Source organism: Zosterops lateralis, assembly GCF_965231275.1.
Source record: "Zosterops lateralis genome assembly, chromosome: Z".
Classification (NCBI taxonomy): Eukaryota; Metazoa; Chordata; class Aves; order Passeriformes; family Zosteropidae; genus Zosterops; species Zosterops lateralis.
Genome location: NC_139800.1, coordinates 62,491,491 through 62,516,722, shown reverse-complemented (window position 1 = coordinate 62,516,722; position 25,232 = coordinate 62,491,491). Strand labels below are relative to the sequence as shown.

The 25,232-nt window shown below is 36.3% G+C and overlaps 1 protein-coding gene across 1 annotated transcript in view; it reads left to right on the top strand.

The window, feature by feature from the left end:
• Positions 1-25,232, top strand: part of MCTP1 (multiple C2 and transmembrane domain containing 1) — a gene marked incomplete at its 3' end in the record, with an annotated part of 205,984 nt that overhangs the window by 55,787 nt on the left and 124,965 nt on the right. Inside the window, 5 exon segments of the mRNA XM_083884436.1 lie at positions 2,838-2,980; positions 5,724-5,803; positions 6,357-6,462; positions 14,164-14,202; positions 24,796-24,966. Of these exon segments, the coding sequence (XP_083740562.1) occupies positions 2,838-2,980; positions 5,724-5,803; positions 6,357-6,462; positions 14,164-14,202; positions 24,796-24,966 (539 nt within the window).

Genomic DNA, 25,232 nt, shown 5'->3' with positions numbered 1-25,232 from the left:
TTTCCCTGAGAATAACTGTTCGTACTGGTCTTACTGTTACAGACTAAGGCAAAGAAGGCATTAAGAACCTCAACGTATTTCTCATCCTTGGTGTCAGTGCTGCCCTCTGCATTTAAAAAAGGATGGAGCTTTTACTTGGCCCTCCTTTTGATGTTAATATATTGATAAAAACACTTTTTATTTTCTTTTGCAGCAGTGGTCAGATTGAGTTGTAGCTGTGCTTTTTTCTTTCTAATTTTCTCTTTACATGAGCTAATGACATCCTTTTACTCTTCCTTAGTTTCCTGTCCTTTCTTCCAAAAGTCATACACCCCATTTTTTTCCCCCTGAGTTCCAGCAAAAGTTTCCTGTTGATGAGGCTTCCCTGACAGGTCATCTCTCAGCACATAAAGACATTTCACTTTTGCATCTGTAAGATTTTCATCTTTAACTATGTCCAGCCTTCCTGGACCGCTTTATTTCCCAGCAGACTCTCTGAACTAATTCCAGAACAGCCCAAAGTCCACCCTCCAGAAGACCAAGGCAGAGGTTTTGTTGACCCCATTCCTTACTTCACCAAGAATTAAAAATGCTGTCACTATGCCCAAGATGGACATTCTGACCACCACATTTCTCACCAGTTCCTTCTCTATTCACAAATAGCAGGTTTAGTAGATTCTCAACCCTGGTATGCTCCCTTGCCAGCTGGGACAGGAAATTCCACACACTCCAAGACCTCCTGGACTGCCTCTTATCTGCTGTATTGAGTTTCCAGCAGACATCCAGCCAGTTAAAATCTGCCACAAGAGCAAGGACTGGCAATTATGAAATGTCAGCCAGCCACCTATAGAATGCTTCATCCACCTCTTCATCGTGGTTGAGTGGTCTATAAAAACTCTCACCAGGTTGTTTGCCTTATTGTCCTTTCCCCTGAATCTTACCCACGAGCACTCAAACTTATCATCACTATTCCTTGAGCTGTACACAGCTGAAATACCCCTTATACAGAGCCAGCCTATCAAATCTTCTTCCTCCACTGACCCTTCTAAAGAGCTTCTAAACATCCACTGCAGCACTCCAGTCAAGTCATTCTGCCATGTTTCTGTAATGGTGACTTGTGTCACAGCTTTTCTACTGCAGAATGACCTCCAGTTCCTCCTGTTTGTTAGCCCTTCTGGGGTCATCTGCTTTATCTATGTTACCAGTTTCAACCCTGATGCTCACCTGCCACCCCTGGGCTCATCTTTGTGATGTGAGCCTGGTCTTACCCCCTTCTCCCTTCAAGCCTAGTTTACAGCCCTCTCAATAAACCCTTCAACTCACAAGCTAGAGTGAGACTCTTTTAGGTCTTCCAAAGCTGTCAGCAAAAGACTGATTTTTCCCTCTCTTGTCTTTCAACTCAATGCCATTCCCACCTTAACCATGCAGAAGTTCCTGGTACAGGTAAGGGATGCTTCATTGCCAAGCTGTCTACATGAAGGTCAAGGCCTAACAGAATTCCTGAGGTTGTAGAGTGGTCCCAAGGAGCAGGGGGGTGGGCACACCATAACATAGTGTCTGTATTAAAAACATTCTTCACATTACACAGAATTAATTTAAATACTTGATCTTTGACTTCAAAATCATCACCACTATTTGAATAACCAAGGAAAAAGCTAGTTGTGCTAGACAAAAAAATTTTATAGCACTGGCATTCTGCCCCAGGAATTACGGGTGCAAATGACTGTAACATGAAAGACCACGGTTTTCCTTCCACTGCTATAGTTTTTTGAAACGAGACTTTAACTTCAGGTACAGAGTACTGACATCTTGTGGCTGGATAAAATAATGCAGGGAATGCTGCTCATAACCTTTCTGATTTATGTTTAGAAGAGCATGTTGCAATTTTAAGAAAAGCTATTTCTTTTGGATATATTTCCCAGTGGACACTAATGCAAACTTCTAGAATCTGCTGGTGTCTTGAAAAGCCCTAGAAGTTAAAGGGAAAAAAAAAAGAAGTCTTGCTCTTACGATTTTGCTGCTGTTAATGAAGATGCAGTTGTTATTCAAGCTAGAGTTACTGTTTATTTTAAGATAATCTTTGATTAATTAGTCTCATGCCCTCCTGCAAGTCTCTGTGCCCACCCAGGACGACTCTTCTCACAAGTGGTTCAGTCCTTGTAATACTTCCACATACACATCCCCAGTGTATGGCATTCATATGTCATATTTAACATTTTTCTTATACCCTGCTGGTATTTTCTTATACTCTGGGTAACTTTATTGTTACGCAGTTGTTCAAGAGCCTTTGTCCAGTGCTCTCTGGTTCGTAGGTGGTTGTTGCAGGAGGCATGTTGAGGGCTTCGTGAACAGACTTTAATTTTCTCATTGTGACTGCTGTAGGAAGTAAGTGTATATGGAAAAGAAAAGCCTGAACACAATCAAGTCATTGAAGACTTTCACTAGTGGTGTCAGTAGAGTATGTGCCTTTTCAAAGGCACAACATAATTAGGTTAATATTTTACAGGAGTAATTTTAAATTTATAATTTAATTTTTGTTGTTGCATTAAGATAAAATATTAGCCCTAATAAGAACATAATTCTGTTAACTAAAACCAATATTGTCAGTATTTCACGAGTGACTTTGAGAATGGATTGCAAAGTGATGCAAGCACCCATTTGATGTTAACAGAGTCAATTAAATGAGTGTTGACACCCTGGAAAGTAATAGATTGTGACAATAAAGAATTCTTTTCATCTGATGCTGTTCTGAATTTGGCTATCTATAGAAATTACATTTAGTTTAAAGTAATTTAGTCTCCACTTCCTTACTGTATTACAAAGATAGAATTAGCAGTATATATGTGTGTCTTTACCAGGAACAAGTGATCCATATGTCAAGTTCAAACTTGGAGGAAAAGAAGTATTTAGAAGTAAAACAATACACAAGAACCTCAATCCTGTGTGGGAAGAAAAAGCTTACATTCTTATAGATAACCTAAGAGAACCATTGTATATAAAGGTAAGACGCTAGCTTACATATGTTGGATAAGTTACAACAGAAGATTTGTTGGAAGAATTCAGGTTTCGTGATTTTCTGTATACTGAAAAATTTATTGTGCAATAGTGAAGACTAAAGACTATTTAGAGTGAAAATTATTTAGATTTTGTCTGTAGAATGATGATGTCAACATTTTTAAAAGTGGCAAATATGGGCATTTTTGTTTACTTCAGATTGCAATTGTTTTGTATTTCTTTAATGTGATCTTAGCAGAAGAACGGAGAAAGTAAATTATATTTCATGATCTATTTTATTTATGGAAATATCATCATAATGATGATATGAAGTGTAATCTGTACCATTAAAGCAATTCACTGCTGAGGTCAGTTTTTGAGAATTTATTGAGATGTGTGCCTGAGTCTCCTAAGTTTTCTAATTTTCCTGTTTCTATGGAACACAGTGAGTTTGTTTCTCTGTTTCGTACCATTTTCTCACTCTTACAATTTTTACATTGTAGCTCTCCCTCATAAATCACAGGTCAGGATGATTTTTTCATATTGGAGGCATGAATTATTCTGAAATAACAGATTGCTTGAGTTTAGAGCAAAAAGTGGCCAGCAGTATCCTGACTAATACACAGCAGTGCCATTCGTACTTCTTAGATGTATTTCTTAGTATTTCCATTTATTGGAATGGAAATTAGAAAAACTGTGATGATTCTTTTATGCCCACAGAAGAGAAAAGTGCTTTTCTGGCCCTGGTAGTTTATGGTGATCCATATGCAAAAGTGATTCTTAGTTGTGTAAAACAAAGTAGATAAAAATTATGCTACCAAAAATGTATTTAGAAAAACTGTAGTCCTAGGATTCAAAATAAGACATGCATATATTGAAAATACTTGAGGAAGTATGAAAACCTGGCTTACCATTATAATTCTCTGAAATTGATCTGAAATTACATGTTTTAGATCAATATCTGTCTTAATCTAAAATTCAGGACAGAATTTTTAACTGAAATGTCAAATTGAAGATTTTTTTTTTTTAGTAAAACAATGCCACTTAAGCATTCTTTAAGTATTAATCAGTATTATATTTCATGCTGCTCAGATAAAGTACATTGTTACTAGAAGAGCTTAAAAGCTAATTAGAATCCTCAAATGGGATTCTCCTGTCTTTATTATGTTTAGTGATTCATAAAGAATGAACTGGTGAAGGAGAGAGGAACATGCAAAGACTTGCAATGTAGCCACCTGTTTTAGTTGATTTATGCCAAGTACCAGCCCTGCAGCAGGGTGTGTATTTTTTTTCCCCTAGGAAAAGTGTGTCAAGTGGTATGTATATCCTGGTTTGTATTTTGAACACACTGTGTAAAGTGTTTTAGGTTTTACAGCTCATTCAGATATTTTAAGACATGATTTAATTTTACTAAGTCAACTAAAAATATATTTTTACCATGATAATTTGTAGAGGAAGGGAGGGGGAGAAAACAATTTTGGCTTTGCACCATGAACTGAGATTTCATAATCCATTTTCTTTTCCTACTGGAATGACCAACAGATGTAGTAAATGCAAGGGTGAACGCTCAGGTAGATCAATGCATATGAGAGACTTGTGCTCACTTACTTGTATCCAACCCATTGAGTTGTACAGTTGTGCTGTAGCCTTTGGGCCACAGGATTTCTATTACTACTGTCTTAACCCTGTCCATATTAAGGTATTTGTAAAAGATGAACTGTTTTGCCTCCTGGAAGAGTTTCTGTAGAACGATAGTAGGAATACTTATATTAGAGTTGAAGATCTTGAACCTAGTCCTGTCATATTCTCAATCTTCTCCTTTCTCCTTTCAAGGTGTTCAGAAGTCTCACTCTTACTTAGCTGAAGATATATTCTAGTCCTTAGAAAACCTCATGTTTACCCAAAAAAAATTAATTTACCTTAAAAGCTGATTTTGATAATTGATCTTTTCCCTTCTTTTTAAATTTTTTTTTGTGTTCCAACTTTTCTTTTTTTCTATCCATCTTTTTTATTTCCCTGCAATAGCTGCCCCCAGAATATTTGCTATTCTTTCTTCAGGCTTAGAAAGTCATAACCCATCTCAAATAATACCATCTGATGTACTGGCCAGATTCCTATCTGGATGTCAGTAAGTTTATCAAGGTATTTTCTCTTTTAGGTAGCAAATTAGGAGGCAGAGTCCTCATAGTAGGGTATTAATTCTCATTGTTTCCTTACACATGTCCATGCAGTTTTAATCTTAGATTGTAATGTTTCTAACCCTTGAAAGTTGCATAGCCTTCAAAATGTTTGATTATATTATTTCAAATACTGATGCAAGTGCTTTGATGAAAGTGAAAGCACTTTTCATAATCATATCCTGCCCTCCTGCTTCCACTTTGCAGGATTCATAAAGGAATCGATGTATAGGAAATGAGTGATTCTGCTTAACTTTATGCATTGTTTTGATATTCCTTCTTTCAATGCCTATGTTTATAAAAATATTTCTTTCATTCTTATGAAATTGCTGTTGTTCACATGCATAGTCTAGTAGTAGAATACACCTATAAGATGCAATCTGACCTATAAAGCAGTTTCAAAGTTGATTTTCTGGACAGAAAGCTCCAGGTTACTTTCAGGTAGTCCTGGTTCAACAGGTGAGAGACATGAAGCTCCAACTCTGGAAAAAGAGTTTTGAGAATGATTCATAGTCAGAAAAGCTCTAAATAAAGAAAGATTTCTAGTACTAAAAATGCTCCTGTGCATCATAGGTATTTGATTATGACTTTGGACTTCAAGATGACTTCATTGGTTCAGCATTTTTGGATCTCATGTCATTGGAATTAAACAGGTATGGCACAAACAAGCCTATGGAGTATTTATATATATTTATCTGCTAATACCATGTTTGTGGAGTTGTGAGTAAAACATTATGATAGAAAATAATTACATAAACTACACAGCATAAAACTAACAAAAGAAAACCACTTATGTTTAAGAAATTATAGTATGACGAATGTTAATTTATTAGCTGATTATGCTCATTTTCACAACATTTATGGAGAAGTTTGTTTTATAACCACTTTAATCTTGTTTCCATATTAGCTTCATTTACAGCATTACCCTGTAAGTTTGAATTTTTTTCTGGTTTTTAGTCCATTGTTATATTTTTTATTTAATTACTTCAGTACTTGTAATACAGTACTTAATACAGAGTAAATATATTTAGTATTTTTATGAGCACTTAGCAGAAATACTTAAAAGTAGAAATAGGGCAAATTTGTGCCACTGTTTTCTAAATAGGTACATATTAATTCAAATGCCTTCAATTCTTATGATTGAGAAATTTCATTATCTGAGAGTCTGAAGTCCGAGTAAATGCATAGATTTTTTTTTTCTCCTAGGCAAACAGATGTTACCTTGAGTTTGAAGGATCCTCATTACCCTGACCATGATCTGGGAAGTATATTCCTGTCAGTTCTATTGGCTCCAGGAGACCAGCAAGAAGCGGTAATTTTAAGTATTTTAATAAATGTCATCACTCCTGTGATTGGTCTCTGGTTGGATGACATTCGGCACAAGAGTAAATCTCAAACTATGAGATTAATATGACTTTTCTAATTCTTCAGATAACACTAAACTATGTTTCTGGTATAGTGCAACATATTTCACCTGAGTTGAATCCTCCCTTTTATAGTTAGTGATAAGGGATTCAGATGGATCAGGTAGAGTCAGTTGTAGGTGAATGGTGCTGATTAGTATGGCAGAACATCAGTAAACCATTGGTTAAAGAACTTTGGGTCTAGTTTGCTATTTCTAGATGAGAATATTTGAATCCTATTCCATGTGGAAAATAAAGCTGAAAAATGTAGTGTTTCCTTTGTTTTGGCAACTAATGTTAAAAGATTATTTGATGCTTTTAAATTTTTTGAATTTACATTTCAATTACAAAATTGTATGATTTTCTGAGTTTATTGTAATTCTTTAATCAGTCTTACTTTTCTGAGCTGCGTAGTTGTAAGTGAAAATAGTTTCCAGGTTTCTAGATACTCTTAGATGAGACAAACTCTTTCTATTATATTTTACAAGCTTTTGTGAATTTTGACTTGAGAAGTAGAACTATGACATAAATAGAAGAGATGATTCTCACTGTGAGAGGTTGTAAAATAATGGATTCCTTTGGCTGCAGATAGGCTGTAGGGGAGCATTTGGACCTTGCAACTAAATTTGGCCTTAAACAAGCCATTTAAGGAAAATTTAAAGGAAAATGCACCACTAAACAGTGGAACCTGTGAAAGAGGGGCAGTGTTTCTTGGATTTTTTTATTCAAGAAATCTTTCCAGAAATTTTTCTTTCTTTGGAACTTTCTTTCCCACACCATGAGCCACCACTGTGCAGCCACAAATCTCAGAAAGTTTACTCACAAACTTTGCCCAGGCACTTGAACACAGAGACACGTGCATTCAGTACTCCCCTGGTGCTTCAACATAGCCAGATTTCCAGAATTTTCCAGGAAGAAGACTGTTCTCCATGCCCAGAACCCATCCAGGAGGTATTGCAGCATTTACCAGAAGCGCCAGGGTTATAACTCCACAATTTTTGCAGACTTCCACCTCCTATGGTCTGGGACTGTACATCACAACCATGGCCCATGGTCACTCTCGCATCACAGAGGCCATGGTGGTGGTATCTTTCTCTCTCTTCTACTGTTTCTTTTTCTTTCTTTTTCTCTTTTGAATTTTCCTCTCTTATGCTGATTAAACACTCCAAGATAGCTACACACCCCTTTTCCAATCTGTTACCCTTTATTTTTTCCAGTTATGGTTTTAAAGCACTTATTCTAATAAATTTTTTTATATTGCTTATTTAGCAATATTTTGATCCTCCACCCCTAAGGATCCATTAACAATGAACCTGTTTGCCCTGCCTCGGGGACAGGTTGCAGCAGAGGCCAAGAAAAAGCATTACTGTCATGAAAATGTCCATGGATATGGTCAGCTCCATGTTTTTTGTAAGATCATATATGTTTCTGTATGCTGCAGTGTGAGACATCCTGTTGCATATGCACCTGCAGAGTACTGACAGATTCTACTAGTGTTCTCTTTACACTTTTCTCCCAGGTAATATTAAATAGCCCAGTAAGTTGGTTACTGGAACTAGGCGTTTGGTGTGTAGTAATGCAAAGATGTAGAATTTTGAAAATTATTTTATCTTCTGTTGATTTTACTCATGATGTTCTGTTTGCACTTAATAAAATAATGGAGTATGGTGGTAATGTCCATCTAGCTTATATAAGCAGTGTATTTTTCTTTTTTTTTTTAGCAATATGTTTGTACATGCAACTCAGAATTCTATCTTGCAAATTTACACCACAAGTGTATTTGTTACTTAAATTGAGAAATTAATTCAGTTTTGGATTTTTTTTTTTTTTTGCATTTGAGTAAGACCAGCATTTCTCAGTCAGTTGGTACCTGACCTGTTTTTCCAAGTTGCTTCAGCACTATCCTGCTATTATCCTAAATCACGCAGCCCAGAAACACTGTATTTTTATGTGGTATACCATTATGTGGACAGCACATTTGTTTCCTTTCTTCATCATACAGAGAGGTTAGCTACTGTGCTGCCCCGTGTTGTCTGCTATTATACTGAGTGCTCTAGAAAATAGAGGTGAGAAACTGAAATGAAGACACTACAGTGTAACATGTTTTTCATATGGGTGTTTATAAATTAACAACTGAATGTTGAAAGTATTGGGAGACAGTAGAGCTGCTGGTTAGCAACTTTTTTAATATCCAGCTGACTGCTTGTAATAGGATGAAGAATTGGGTTTGTGTTATTACATGTTTCATTATTAGGTTTTTAAAATTTAGCTCAAGTCACAAAATTTTCTTCCCATTTAAACTGTTGTATGGAACTTCAGTCTAAAAATGCCCAAGATTCCAATTAAAAATCAGATGCCTAATCTGAAGCTTAATATTTATTATTGGACACCAGTCTTCCCAAGATATGGCTCACAGAGCAGTTCTGATGAAGCTGCAATAAAATCAGAGAATTAGTGTCACAATGCAGAGAAGATGAGCTACAAAAATAATGTGAAATTGCTGAATGTTTAATGTATTAGGGGTTTAATAGTTCAAGACTCAATTAGTTTTTTTCAGTTACAGCATGTACTTATTATTTATTAGATTTTATTTACTCTCTAAAGAGCAGGTATATTACAAAATTTATCACTCCAGTTGAACTGTCATCTTTGGCTATTTTTGAAAAGTTTTTTAACAATGAGAATATTTTTATTGAAATGAAAATTATTGAGGTCAATAAATTTTCAAATGTTATGTTAGAGGCTCAAGACTAATCCTTGTCCACTCTTCATAATGTGCAACATACAAAGCAGCAATAAAAGCAGCTCCTACATTCCCAGTCTGTGTAGCATGCTTTTTGGATGATTGATGCTCCCCCTCTACTTGGATACCTTGGATACAAATTCAAGTGTAGTTGAAATATATAGATAAAAACCTGAGCACTTTTAAGCATGCATTAATGACTGATGCATAGAAGACACAGACTGTCTCTTCACATCTTGTGCATTTTTTTCCTGTCATTGCAAATTCTCTTAAATCTTCTTGTTTGATATCCCTATATTGCGTACATTTCAAAAGTAAATTTTCTCCTGAATAGGTTTTATTTTGCTCAGGTGATAACTCTTATATTGCTTGCAATTAAGAGTTGCAAGTAATTATGTAATTAGGGTAATATTTTACCACTTTACATGATTTGTGTGTTGTTACACATAAATGAGGTTAAAAGGTTAAATTGTAAAGCTGAAGATTATGGTAATTACCTAGAAGTATTTAAATTGCAGGTACTATGATTCCATATGTTTACAATGAGAGTGCTTATTAAGACCATGGGGAAAATAAAAAAATAGAATAGCTTCAGAAGTAGTGTTTGCTTTCCCATGCAGCTTCAGAAGCCAATGGTTTCTGTATTTTGGGCAGGTCTGTAGCTGTATTTCAAATTAAGCCCTTTTAAACAAGTCTTGCTGTTTGTAATGTGTTGTTTGGTAACTTTTTGATGTGGATTATACTTTCCAAAGAGATCCTTGCACTGCCTGAACTGCAGCGAGGCTGTTTTGGAGGTCATGCATTGATGTGCAGGTAAAGGAAAAGTCTTCTGAGGATGTGTTGTTGGAGGACAGGTCTCAAAAAGCATTTTATTGGTGTTTCAAAATAATGTAGCTGTACATAACAGGAAAATGCATCCTGTCACACTGCCTAAGAAATATTGATGCTGCTGGATGGAGGATAAGATACTCCAAATGGAAGTTTGAAGTTAAATGGGACAAATTCAAGGGCCTAGTTGCATATTGTCACCTGTCTGTGAGAGAGGTACCATTGCAAATGATTTTAAAAGTAAGCAGTCAGTTTGACACAGAAAGTGACTGTTCTGTTTTGGATGAAGACTTGAGGTATGAAAATAACTGATAGAGATATTTGGAACACAGGAGCATTTTTTCCCTTATCTTTCTGAAAAAAATTCTGATGAAATTTAGATTTATGTGCACTGACTGATGAGATGATCTTGAGAGTTATAACTGAGAAGCCTCATTTCCTCAGATCAAAACCTTACATTTTGGGATTCAGATATCAATTAAGAATATTAACATAAATATACATTCATAGAACTGTATATAAAACTATATTACACTGACTAAGGAAGAGGAGTATTTATTTTTGAGTCCTGGTAAACTGTGAAAAACAGTACTTAAGGAGTCTACAGTTCTGTTTTTTTCAGTAGAGAATATTTGAGCTAATTTCAATCATAAATGGATTCAGTAAACCAGTTTAATAAATAAGGGCACATTATTTGATTTTTGTGGTACATTTCCTTTGAATAAAATGCAGAAATAGCCTGTAGTTACTGAATACTATTGAATACTATTCAGTACTATTCAATACTATTCAAGAGTATGGGCAGATAAACAAATGAAAATTTCTGGAAAATCTTGTTTGTATCTTTGCTATTTGCTACCTGGTGCTTGTCCCAAAGGCATAAAAATTGGAATGATTAAAGTAATAATCTTGTAATGTCTCATTCAAACTATATACGTGAATAGAAACAAAACATATCTAAAGTTATTAAAGTCCTATTCTTTTGCTTTTTGACATGTGAAGGCAATTGATTTGTTGTGATTTATGAACAATCATAAATTGTGAATCAAAATTGATTAATGACTTATTTTTATATGACAATAAAAATTAGAAAGGTTTTAGTATTCAAGAAAAGTTGAACCTATTTCCAGCTTAATACAGTAAATTGCAGTAGCACTAGTACTAACAATTAATTTGTGGTTGCTTTATTCTGTTTAGAAGTACTTGTCCTTTACATTAATGCAGCATTTCAGTTTTACTGCTTTGAGAGGATGGATAGCTTAGATAACCAGTGTAAACTAAAAGGATGTAAAATAAATATGAGAGAAGTATGTGTATATAAAAATGTGAAAAACTGTGAGCTCTAAAGATTTGTAAATTTTAACTCTATTTATTAAAAAATGTGGTTATGATGTACTTTCTGCATTTTTCATTAATTTCTTCTTTTGATGACCAGTTTAAAAGAAGTCAAAAGTGGCAATTACCTGGTTCTTTCCTTAGACCTGCTCCAACAAAGCTTGTCTTGTTACTTGAATTCTGACAGTGTTTATTATTTCCTTTTTGGATACATGTGGTGCTGTGTGTGCTAGTGTGCTCTTTGTGATTTCATGCATGTGTACGAGCTTCCTGCAGATTCTGTTTGGTGTTGTAGTCATGGGTGCAACAGTGCATGGGAGTTTTTCTGGCTCTTTTTCCATCACCATTTAGCACGCAGATTCCACCACTGGAAAACCTGCAGTAAGCAAGTTCTTCAGAGCTGCATGTCACCCATGTCTTCACTACCACAGCTGTTTCCTACCTGGGTCTTAACAGGCACTTTTCAGCTACAGCAAATGACAAAGTTGGTAGCTTGGTAGGAAGTGTTGCCTTGGGACCAGCAGAAATTGGGGACAACTGTTCATCACTGCCAGCAACCTAACAAACAAAGAAAATGGGAAAAAAAGGAAACATAAGAGTTCTACTTGGATATTGTTATTTATTGAGATTAAACTTCAAGTAATTGTTTTTGTTCCTAAAATAATCTATCTCAAATGATGCTTAGGGTTTTTTTGCTTCATATGAAACTATTAACATTAATGTGCTGTCAGTTTGCTTGCTGTCTTAAATCATATCATGCATTATTATTATTTATTTATTTGCCAGAGGGACATTAACATCATAGAGAAAAACTCCAGCGGTTGACTCAGGGCATGGAATATTTTCAGATGAAAAAATTCCATGTAGATCACCCATCCTGATCTGCCCTATGCTATATATTTATTTTACTGGTTTTTAAGGATTGTCGTTATGGCTTCAGTTTATCCTTCTTTAGCTGATAATGATGCCAATGCACTCAAGAAGGGTGGTTGTACCTTTCTGTAGCTACTACTCAAACCCAGCTCCTCAGAGTGGAAAGAGTCATAGAGTGGTTTGGCTTGGAAGGAACCTTAAAGATCATCTAGTTCAGCTCAACCTCTTCCACTAGATAAGGTTGCTCAGGGCCCTATCCAACCTCGCCTGGAACATTTGCAGGGATGAGACAGCCACAACTTCCCTGGGTGACAAGTTCCAATGCCTCACCACCCCTCATGGTGAAGAATTTCTTCTTAGTATCTAATCTAAACCTGTATAGTTAATTCAGCTGTCAGAATTTATTCTGTTCCTTGCTCATAGCCTGGTCTGAAGAGCAGTGAAGTTGAGTTTGTGCTCTGACCTGTGCGGGATAGCTGTGTAGGATTGTAGAATTGACAATGAAGGGAGGAGCTCTGCTGTGTTGGACAGGGCCCAAGAACTCAGATTTTCTTCAGGGCCTGCTGTGGGCCTCAAGCTGTGTGCCTCTCCTAGAAAAATGGGCTAAATGGCATTGTCCAGCTTAACAAAACATTTAGTATCTTTTTCAAAGCAACAGTGCTACAATTATTATTAATTTACTGCTGAGCATTTAGAGTTGAACTGTTCTTAGCAATTCAAAAAGTTTCCTCAGTGGCTACTTATTTTTCTTCTCACAAAAAATATGTCTATTTGAGAAAAATCTGAATATTTCAGAAATAAAACAGCTGCATATTTTCTCCCATTTTAATTTTTTTTCACCTAAATATAATTTAATTTCTTAGCAAGGAAAATATTTTCATTTCAAATTTTATTTCCATTATCCGAAAAAGCAAGTCGTTTTGAAATAGTTAATAAAAAATTAAAATTATGTTCGTTTTCCACAACAAAAGCTTCAATAGAAATTTATAGCCTTTAATTTATTCCTGTTCAGTGTCAATATCAGGCTGCTAAATCTTCTTAAGTTATATAAACAAATTTCTCTGTGTTTACACAGAAAGGCTTTAATCAACAGTTGTGTTCACAGATAAACCTTCCACAACCTACTTGACCAGAATGTCTCTTTTATTTAATGTTTAGGAATCTGTCTTGGATACTTTGGCTCCTAGCAGTGCCAAGGTTTTACAGTTTGTTTAGGTAATGAGACAGGGAAATTTGGCTTTTTGAAAGAGTGAAGAAATACTTTCTTTTTTTTCTGTTTCATGTATTTAATTATCGAACCAAAGAACTATTTTTACTGCTATGAAAAGAACAAGCAGTGATAACCTTAAAGGTTTTATAATAGATTCATGTCATCGAAGGAGTAATGCAAATTTTCTTTTTTGTGGCTACAACTGTGAGCAAAGCATTCCAAAAAATTGGAGTACTTTATTATTAAGAAATAATAAATAAATAAATAAATATTCAAATATCAGTCAGAATTGAATTCACTACCCATATAATGGCACATTTATTTTTTTCATTTTTAAATCTAGTTCTTTATGTCATTTCTCTCTTCTTTCTTACATATTTATGTACTGCATTGTCTCCAGAAATGAGACACTCATACTGCCCACAAAAATATGCCTGTGTGTCCACAGGGCTGCTACTTGTCTGGATTTATTTCAGCCTTGTGTGTATCTGTTGTTGGAGTGTACATGTTGCTGCTTCCATTGTAGTGGTGGTTAAATGTGAATTGCCCTGTTTGAGACTGTTGGCCTCCTTTTCTGTATTGCAGAGAAAAGGTAATAAAAATGCTCTATTTTATTTTCAGACAATGCTAATGAGGAAGAGTTGGAAAAGATCAAGTAAGGTAACTTTGTAACTTTTAGCATGTGGTCTTCTAGCTTTTGGCATTGTTTTTTTGTTTGGTTTTTTTTTTTTTAGAACAACCATGATTTGTTGCCAAGCATGCCATATAGGACTGGGAACTTCTGGCACAGGATTTATTGCCCTTCTAAATGTGTTTTAATGACAATGGGTTTTGTTTCATTAAATAAACATAATGGTACAGTTCATCTTTTAATGTAATCATAAAATCTTTCAGCTTTGTCACAGCACTTTAACCTATCTTGAAGTTATCTAGTAACTTCTTGTAAGTAGACAGCATTTCCCAATTCCTTTTCTAAAACCTTTAATTTCTCAAGTATAAACAATTTCCTTTGTTTATGTGAACGAAGAATTCATGCCAAAGAGTATCTTTTGTTTTCCTATTACTTACTTCCCTTACTGATTCGAGTTTTTGAGTGCAAAGTTTTCACAGTGAAGCTTGTTGAAGACAAATTTCCTCTATCACTGAGTGTACACAGATGACAGTCATAGCCAGACTTTACAAGAGCATAGTGGACTCCACTTTATAGAGCTCTTCAAGCTTTTCCCCTCTTAGAAGTTATGGAAGTGATAAAAAAGGAGCAGCGTATGCTGTTTTCCACAACAGAAAGACTGAGAGTTTGACTGCAGGGACTGTAGTGGAATACAACCAATATACAACCTTTTTTCTTCTCTCTGTATTGTTAAAAAGAGTGTATTTATTGGCTAAAGCAAATGAATTGAAATTTTTCAGAGACTTGAGCTAGAGAGGTTGATAGGAGTTATCATGTAAAGGTGTTAAAATGAGAAAAAAATGGCTACGTGGGGTGATTAATTTATTTTGTTATTTACTCTTCTACCATATTGATACACATCTTAAAATAGGAGTTTATTAATAAACAGTGTTGTATATGGTTTGACAAATATTTGCACTTTTTTCGACCTATTTTTAACCTTAGAATATAAAAGAGAGCAGTGTTCCTAATTCTTGGGTTATGGATCGTTTTTCACACAGTCTGCTTCTGGGAGGCAGGACAATATTCCGTCTGTTTCCTTTGTTGAACTCATGAAGTTAAGATACTTGGTGAAGTGATATGGAGTTTTTTGATTGTTATGTGGTTCATGTAACTTCCTGAAATTTTAAGATGTTTAAACTGAAGACATGAGGAAGAGCTGTGAGAATGTTGAGGGGTAGAACTGATTTGCATCATGAAAATGATGTGTTAACTCCTAATGTACTATGTTGGGTAACAGTTTATCCCCATTGCAAACTGACAAAAGTGTGAGTTTCAATAATCCTGAATGAACAGTGCGATGTGAGAGTTATGAATCCTTTAAAGGTCTTCAAGTGAGTTGATTATCCTTGTTCTGCTTTGTTACATTCATTGGATAACATTTCATTCAATAGTTGGCGTTTTTGCCACCTGGCATATCAGAATATTTGGCAAAAAGTGAATGTAATGTTTAAACATTGCTTTTTTTCTATGGTTATCTTAGCTGAAGTAGTATTTGAACCTAGAGGTGTAATGCATGTACGATATCTTATATGCATTGCTGTGTTAGTGATTTATGTAGAGAAGTATGGCAGTTAAAACATGGGAGATAATTCACCTTGTGGGTCTATTCCAACATTCCAAATCTTTTATCTGCTCCCAGCAAAACAAATTTAAAAATCTTCTATTCACAAAGAATTTCTTCAAAAGACTTGCTGTTCTCTGGGGTGCAGGGTAATCAATATTAAATAAGACTCTTACTTCATTTGCAGGTAAAAAAAGGTGTCTAAAAGTAGGTGCATAACCCTATTAGATTATAGAGAAAGCTCCATTTTTGAGATTTGTTCTTCTTCAGCAAGTGTTTGTCTTATGCTTCTGAGAGCTGAGAAAAAAACCAGAATATTAGAATATTTTTAAGATACCATTATGAAATTTCCTAAATCTAATTTTGTATATGTCGAGAGACTTTATGTACACCTGTCATAAGTTGATTTGTTTTACATGTTATGGCAATGTTCTTAATTTTCTAAAGTTTGTCCTTGAAGCCTGCCTTTTTTGTAACATAGGTAGCTTGAAATTAAGGTGTAGCAATGCAGATCACTATTGGCATTGCTTGTGCTCGTGAACTGCATGACTAGCTCATGTTTTCCTGTGTGACTATAAGTATTTAAACAAAGCTATTTCAGTGAAGGCAATACCTTTTAGCCAAAGCATACTTGAGACAGAGCTCTGTCAGAAACATCCTTTTCACTGAAAATTGTTTTATTCTGAATAAGCATTTACTTTTTCCATTTTCATATCTGTGGAAAAATTGCTATTAAGTTGAGTTTGAACATGACCAGAGCCCATGTTAAGGCTCTTATATTAATGGTTTATTAAGGAAACACCATGAAAACTTCTAAAATGCTTTAATTTAGGGACAAATTGATTAAACAAGTGGTTTAGCAGTTTTAGCCAATATATTAGTAGAAAAATATTCATAAGATTTATGTGCTATGTCATCTCAAGTAACATCATCCCAACAAAATGATAATAAGGAAACAAAATAATAATAATAATAATAAGGAACAAAATGATAATGAAGGAAATTATAATAGGTCACCTTTTCTTCTCTTATATCCTCTCTTCTGTTTCATATCATCAATAGTAGTTTATAACTGAGACCACTAGAAAGTACTAAAATATATTGATACCCTTTAATTTATACTATTAATATGTGATGATTGTTTCAGAGTGACATTGATCACTTAGAACCAAATACCCATTCATCCCAGAAATGAAGATAAATTAGTATATTTTGCAAGAGGTTATGTATAAAATAAGATTAAAAATATATTGTCATCCCAAAGTCATTGGATCACAGTGTGGTTTGGGTTGCAAGACGCCTTAAAGACCACCTAGTTCAACCTCCTTACAGGGAGACCTCTCATTAGTCCAGACTGCTCAGATCCCCATCCAATATGGCCTTGAACACTTCCAAGGATGAAGAGTCCACAGCTTTTCTGCACAACCTGTTCCAGTGCATCACCACCCTCACAGTCAAAAATTTCATCCTAATACTCAGTCTCAAGCTACCTTCTCTCAGTTTGAGGCCATTCCTCCTTGTCCTATCACTCCATCCCCTTGTCAAATGTGTCTCCTCAGTTCCCTTGTAGCCCCTTTGGGTACTGGAAAGGGCTATAAGATCTCTCCAGGTGCCTCTCCGTGCTCAACAACCTCAACTCTCACAGTCCGTCTTCAGAGAGCAGGTACTCCTACCCTCTGAGCATCTTTGTGACCTCCTGTGGACCCACTCCAATAGGTCCACGTCCTTATATTGAGAATCTCAGAGCCTGGAGGTAGTACCTCAGCTGGGGTCACAACAGAGGAGAGCAGAGTACAGGATGAGAATCACCTCCTTTGACCTACTGACCGCTGTTCCCTTGCTGCAGCCCAGAGGGTCATCCATGTCCTGGGCTGCAACAACGTGTGAGAAGGTCATGTCGAGCTGCTTGCCCACGACACCCCTCAGGACCTTCTTAGACCTGCTCTCATTCCATTATCTGCCCAGCCTGAATTTGTGCTTGCATTAACCCTCACCAAAGTGCAGAATGTTGCATTTTGCCATGTTGAACTCCATGGGATTTGCATGGACCACCTCAGTCTCAACTGAGAAACTACTTCTGATTAGTTGCAACTGGGGATAAAAGAGTGTATTCACTGCCTAAAGCAAGTAAAATAAAGTGGTTTTTTCTTTGTATTTAGATAACTATATTTCCTTTAATTCACCTTTAGAAACTTTTGCACATACTTTTAAACTGAAAAATAGAACTTAAGAACATTTTAAACAAGAATGAATTGTTAAATGAGTGTCTTTCATCTCCAAACTGCTGGCTGTTTTTAGAATTTCTTTTAGAAGCTTTTCCAAAAGTATGTGTGTTCCAGTTGCACAAACTAAAATGCCAAAACCTATGGCCTAAAAATGGATGGTTTTATGCTGAACTCAAAATACTTAGTTTCTGTGACTTCCGATTTGCCTTTTCCTAATATCAAAAGCATTTTTTCTTTTTCAAAATGGAAACAAAATGCTTTCTCACTGGAATGAGATGCCTCTTGAGAAGATAATAAAATAGTAAATAGTAAGTCATGGTGTAAGTATTGAAAGTACAAACATAAGGATATGGTTGTATGATATTTCTTAATTGGAGGAATTTAGAAAGTTGGTTCAATCTTTCAACCAGAATCTCTGAGCCAAAACTCTGAGGAATTTCAGAATACATGGTAGAATTACTGCATTTTGAGTTCTTTGAAGAATCTTTTAAGACTGAGAATAACACTTGCGTTTTATAAGCCATGAGGTTCTAGATGTCAGTTTAGCAGCTGTAAATAGTGCTTGAAGGAAAGCTACTAAATAATGGAATAGAAGTAAAAACCAGTCAGAATAGATATGCCTGTTTGGTAGACATCTAATTATAAAAATTATGCAAATATTTGGTGAGGCTCATATTTGCATTATTTGTATGTGAGTGATAAGTGCTGTTCCAGCCAAGAACAAAAACAGCGGAGTTGCATTTTGTCATGGGGGTTTCATGCCTACATTTCCAAAAGCTTGGAGGGTTTCCATCAAGTATTGGTTGCCAGTGTCTTTTTGTGTATCAGGTCCATGTCAGCTTTAGGACTCTGTTGATGCTGGTTATCCCAGACAGTAGCAGGATCACCAGAAGCCCTGTTGACTTTCACAGCCACAACTGCATCCACGATTTCCAAGGGGAATTACTGGGACAAATAATGGGGGGCAGTTAGGACTATGCTGGCACAGCCTCTCTGCAAAGTGCTTCTGCACGCTGTTGTCCTGTATAAATGTTTTCACTCTACTACAATAAATTCAAGTCACAATGAGTGCCACAGTCTGCATCATACTACACCTGAGCTGCATCTGGCAAGTACACTTAAGTAGAATGCCAATTTATTCCATTTAGAAAAGCACAATAATATGCTGCAAAAGTATGAGCTCTTACTACAAATATTGTAGTGTCACAATAGCATTGCTCTACAGTAGCAGTATCAGGTTGTTAGCACAAACTCCATAAACCAGGTTTAACATGGCAGTTGAAATACTCAGGGTGTAGGGCAGTGTAGAAATTTCTCAACTGTAGAAATTTTTATTAGCTTCACCTAGAGTTAAAAGAGCCTAAAATCTAAAATTTATTTGATAAAAAGTTAAGGGAAGCATTCTTTCGTATCACAATAATTAACAATAGTAGTCCATTTAGAAAAATTTCTAAGTTACAATGAGCAAAAAATAAGAAGGAATCATCATGATACCATTGAAGGCATTTCTGTAGCTCAGTGACTAAAATGCTGATGAATTCTACAAGGTCATACTTTGTGTCATTCCTAGTATAGGAAAAGCATTGCAAATACATGTGACTGTCCCTTGCTTTATTCATTGTTTTGTATATAGAACTAGCAGTTGTATCTACTGAAATTCTCAGTCTTTATTTTACATTGTTTATCCAAGCTCTGTGAGCATCCTAGAAACTGGGGAGAGGACTTCTGTTTACATGAATTTACAGCAGTAATTTGCAACACTGACTTTGATTCACTTTGCTGAATTTTTTTACATCTGTGCTCTCTTGAGTGATGGAGCGAAGTATTTTTCTGTATTTTTTCCACTAATTTTTTGATTGATATTTTTTCAAGCTGTCCAGTTTTAGGGCAAATTTGGGAAGAAACTCCCAAAGGGGTCCCTCTAGAGAACAGATTCAAGTGACTCCTCCCCCAACTGATTCGGGAGAAGATATTCTTGGAAAAAAGTGGAAAAACACTGTTTATGTAACAAGCAAAGTATTCACAAGCATAAAAAATGAATAATATTAAACAATGGAGCCTCCCACTGCTCTGAAGAGATGGCAAATTCAGAAGATCCTTGCTGTGGGGTGTAGCTCGGCTCCTCAGTCTCTCATCAGTCCCTTCGGCGCTGGGAAGTGGCACATCCCAGGCCCCGGTGGGACACAGGGGTGAGCTCCCGGGGCTCTGCTGGGTTTTCAGTGCAGACCAGAGCAGGCTGAGCAGTCCCAAGAAACAGAAAAACCACAGTCCGGGGAACTTCTCTGCCTCAGCTAGCTAAAAACTAACTAAAAGCCAAGGAGAGCTCTCTCCTGCTGTCTGTGCTGCAGGCACCATAGTCCATGGGAGGGAATGCAGAGGAGTGTGTTCAGGTTCTGAAAACAAACTGTGCACTTCTTCTCTCCCCCACTTTGCTCTCGGAACCAGTCTTAAGTGCAGAACATAATATCCAAAACAGAACAGACAATTGGGGTTACAAGCATCATAAAGTCACCCCAGGACATAAGCTTCGAAACCAAAATCATTTTTTGGATAGAAGTGCCTCTGCAGGACATATAAGTGCATTATTGATTTGCTTTTTTAAAAAAATTAATAAGTTTGTGGTAGACTGTTCTATTTCTGTCTATTGTGTTCCAGGACTCAGAGGAGCAATGTGTCCCAGGGGTATGTGTAATAAGGAGGGAATTTAATAAAAGCAGAGTCTGTTTGCACAAGCACATGTCAGTGAGAGAGCTAGTTCTTTTCAGGGCATGAGGGCTGATCAGTGAAGAAATGAGATTGAGCTGGGAGAGGACAATATGTGGGGTTTCTCCAAATCGATATGGCCTAAAGTTTCAGAGGACACTTAGTTACCCAAGAATAAACAAAAATATGAGGGGATTTTCAAAAATACCAACAAAGTGCATCTCTTCTTTGGATAAAAGTAACAATAGCTTATCAACAATGTGGTATTGATTATCCTGGGATCGGTGCCCAGATTCTGACTAAGCTTAGTTGGTTTCCCATCCTTTAATGTTATCCAGAAATACCTGAATGCATGCAGAGTATTAAGTCATGTTTATTAGATCATCTTTCAGCTCTGACATTTGGCTAGCAGTATTAATCATATTTAGCAGAGGGTGCAGTTCTGTCAGATGATTCTTTCCTGTTGATGCCCCTTGCCCACCCACTACATCACATTTACACAGAATAGGTGGAACACAAATGAAAGCTGTGGTTTTCACATAAGAAAATGCTGGGTTTGCATGCTGTTTATTAACCATTAAAGCAATGTACGGATATGAAAATATGTGGGTTTCTCTTTCACAGGTAGCTTTGAGCATCCTTTGACATGAAAGACTCCTTTTCAGAAGTCAAATTTAAATTTCCTTTTGGAAAAAGAGAGAGGGAGAAAACTTCATTCCATGCAGGCTGCAACTTACCCACCACCCCCTCTCTTTGGAGGGTTTAGAACATGTCAGGTGGGAGTCACCATGCCTGTATCCTGCACAAAAATGTGAATAATGTAAATAATAGTCCTACATTAATGATGGTTGTGGACTGAGATCTTGATCTTGCTTCTTTCCAAATTGTGGCATTATATATGAAATTTGTAACTTCCCACCTTTTTACAGATAAATGAACAGCTGTTCTATTTCTTTTTTTTTTTTCTGTTTGTGGCACAAGAGTGAATTTAGGCTCCAATACTCACTACATCCTTTCTGAGTGAAACAAGTTGCCTAAGAATAAGTCATGAGATATAATTCTTCGTAGGAGAAATTGAGAAAGATACACCCTCATTTCTTTGTTTTATTCTTGTGGTTACCCTTCTGAATTTACATCTCACTGTGGGCTGGATTTTACAGGTTTCTTAGATACCTAGAAATGTGCCTAGAAATGTGCCTGTCTCACTCTGTGAAATTAAATTCATTAGGAAAGAACTTTAAAATGTGAGATTAGTCTTTCCCATTTTTTCAGCTATTCGCTTTTTGTCAGACTTGACTTGTTTTTCTTCCTACAAGAACCATTATATATGAAAAAAGGGGTTATGCCAGTGAATTATCTGTAATTTCTGAGAATAAGTGTGGTTTCCACTGGAAGAAAAGTATGTTGGATTCCCTTCAGTCTTGCTTAGAAACAAGAAAGGTGCCAGCTGGAAGTTACTCTTGCTGGAGAAGGCCACATAGCCTATGCCTTTCATGTCCAGGAAATCTCAATAGCTTTAGCTCCAGTGAACTATACTCTGACTCTTTCAGTACGTCTCCCTTTTGTTGTTCCATGTGTCTGTGCGCTACCAATAAGAACAGAAATGAGCACTGCTGCGGTCCACATTCCTTACCTCAGGAAACAGCCACAACCAAGCAATACCTCTTTTTATCAGCTGGCTGCTTTTCTTCCAGCATGGCGAGACATAGTCTCTGGAGCTTCACTGTCAGTCAAGATGCCACTGGACTCTGCATAAAGCTTTGGTTGTCATTGACTGAGAGATGTGGCTCTGGCCTGGGAGAGCTTCCTCCAGCAGCACATGAATGCTTATTCTCCAGTCTCTTGCCTGACTCTCGTAAACTCCTGTCTGACCTGTCTGGTTTTTTACACCCATCTCTTGGTCATCTAGATCTTGCCTTGTATGGAAATTACCTCCACTGATGAAACTCCTGACTGGTCAGAAAAAGTCACCTTGCTTGATAATGGGACAGATGCTCTAGTGCAGCAAATTACTGTAAGAGCTGCTGAAAATAGGGACTTTAGATCAACTATACTCTCTAAATTTTTCACTGTCACACTGATAAAGAAATGGAGAGCTATGCAGTGTGCTTAAGATTTACTTCAGAAGAGTTGTGAATGAAAACTCATGATAGAATCCTGGAAATCATATGGATTCCTATTCAGCTCTTTAAACATCCCCAAGAACTGTATATTCTTTGCAGAAGAAGTCTCAATCACTGCTTATTTCCCAGTATAAAATATCTTCCTAAACGTGTCCGGCCTTCTTTCTTTATCTCTGATCATCTTGTGTTCAGGACAGAGTCAGTGTTGGTTATTTATTACCCAGTCTTTCTTCTGCTCTAAGCCTTCTAAGAGACTGGAACAAGAAAAAAAAAATATCACTTCTTCACAAGTCAAGTCTTTGGCAATGTTGACAATATGCCCTCAACGAAAGGTGTATTAGTGTTGAGAAAAACCTTGAAGTTTATATAATGTTCCCAAGTTGTAAATTAAATCTCTTCTGGCAACTGATTTTCCCAATTCTTCCCTGATTTTTGTAGAATGTCCACTTTCTGATGTCCCACTGCTGCTTCCTGTCCCAGGTCAAGTTCAAGATTATTCCACACACAGTTCCTTGTTTGCCTTTGTAGAAGCAGCAAATTTGTGAGAAGCTTCTCTCTGGTCAAATCCTTCACTTCAGGAAGAGAAACCTTTAATAAATATAGTGAAATATTTTGGGAATAACCATACTACTTGGAATGAATAACCATTAAAAAACACAAATGCATGCCAAAAAATACCTGAAATACTGCAAAAATTATGTTAATCAGATTTGCTCCAAGCCCAGTGGCCACAGTTCTTAAGTCTCTTCTCTCTGGAGGCTGGGTGAGTGTGACTATAATCCATACTAATCTCTGTCACTGTCTCTGGGTAATAAATCCCTGTCCTGAGCACCTGCATAGCTGTAGCCGTCCAGCTGAGTTTACCATCTAAATGACTCAAACCAAACCTGCACTGAAACCCTCTTACAGGTCTGTGAGGGATGAAGTCAGGCATGCAAGACCTGCATGTGTAGAGGGTTGCTGAGCCCACATAGCTTTTGTTGCTCAAACTACATTGCATAATAAAGTTATAGTTACAGCAGAATATACATGCAGCATTGCTTTTTTGATTCCTAGAGAAAATAATTTGCAAGTTTAAATATTGTTCAGCTATCTAGTGTTCTGATTATAGATAAGGTAGCCTTGAATGTATAAAGTTTAATAACAGAAGGGAGAGCCTTCACCAATATTTCTTCTCAGATGCACCCAAGACACATTTGCCTTTCTCAGGAGTGGAAAGGTGATTCCCCAGTTCTGGTACCTTGTACCCATTGTAGCCTAGAGCAAACTGGAAATGATCTCAAGTTACTCAAGTTTGTATCCTCCTGCTCTCAACCCCCAGTGGAGTTCATTGACAAAAGCTGTAGTTGCCTGGTCTGTGTGTGTGAATCAGTGGTTGAAGGTTCACAAGTCCACAATTCTCTACACAATTCTGAACAGAAGTTCTCTTGTTTTCAAACTCTTGAACTTATGTGCTGGTACTTAATTCATGTTTCTGAGAGAACCACATTACTTCAGAAGTAAGAATGAATGTTGAATAAATTGAATAATTGAATTATTTTTCCTTGATCCATGTGGGTTTATATTATGTTATTATGAGGAAAGTTTATATTCTCACTGGGGTTTTATGTTTATAAACATAATTTGTTCAAGTTCATTCAATCATACGCTACTAATAAAAGAGTCTTTCTAACATTTATTCTATCAGCAGAGGAAGAAGTGAAGCAGAAAAAACACCCTTTTTAAAAAATGAACATTTCCTTGAGCAGCATTTGTTCTGCAGCATATGGCATTACCTGTGTACTTGTCACTATTTTATTACTCTCCGAGTAATTCTTTGCAATATAGTTTACATATGTACTGTAAAATAGCTTCAAAATGGCTTAAGGTGGTTGTTTTACATTCATAGTTACACGAAACAGAACATTAAAAAGCTGAGGGAAATTTTGGAATTGTGTTAACTAAATCTGTGCTTTTGTTTTCCTAAAGTTTCAGACCCAGAGCTTACGTCTCTCAGACCTGCACAGAAAGTCTCAGTTATGGAGAGGGATAGTTAGCGTAACCTTAATAGAAGGTCGTGAACTTAAGGCGATGGATGCAAATGGGCTCAGTGATCCCTACGTGAAGTTTCGCTTGGGGCATCAGAAATATAAGAGCAAGGTAATTTTAGCTATGACCAAAAATTTCTTCTGAAATGCTTTGTTCCTGTTTGGTGGGGTTTTTTTAGCTTGTATGACTTTCGATAGTGGTGGAGATTTATTGTTGTAGTAATTACCTGTCAGAGCACCTGGAGCTTTGTTTAAATGTTTTTTTTTATTTCATCATAAACAAAAGTAGTACTAGATGGAAAAAAACATAGGACTGAAAAATGTGGGTTTGCAGGGAGACACACCTAATGTTCCATACGGATTGTGTTGGCTTTTGTT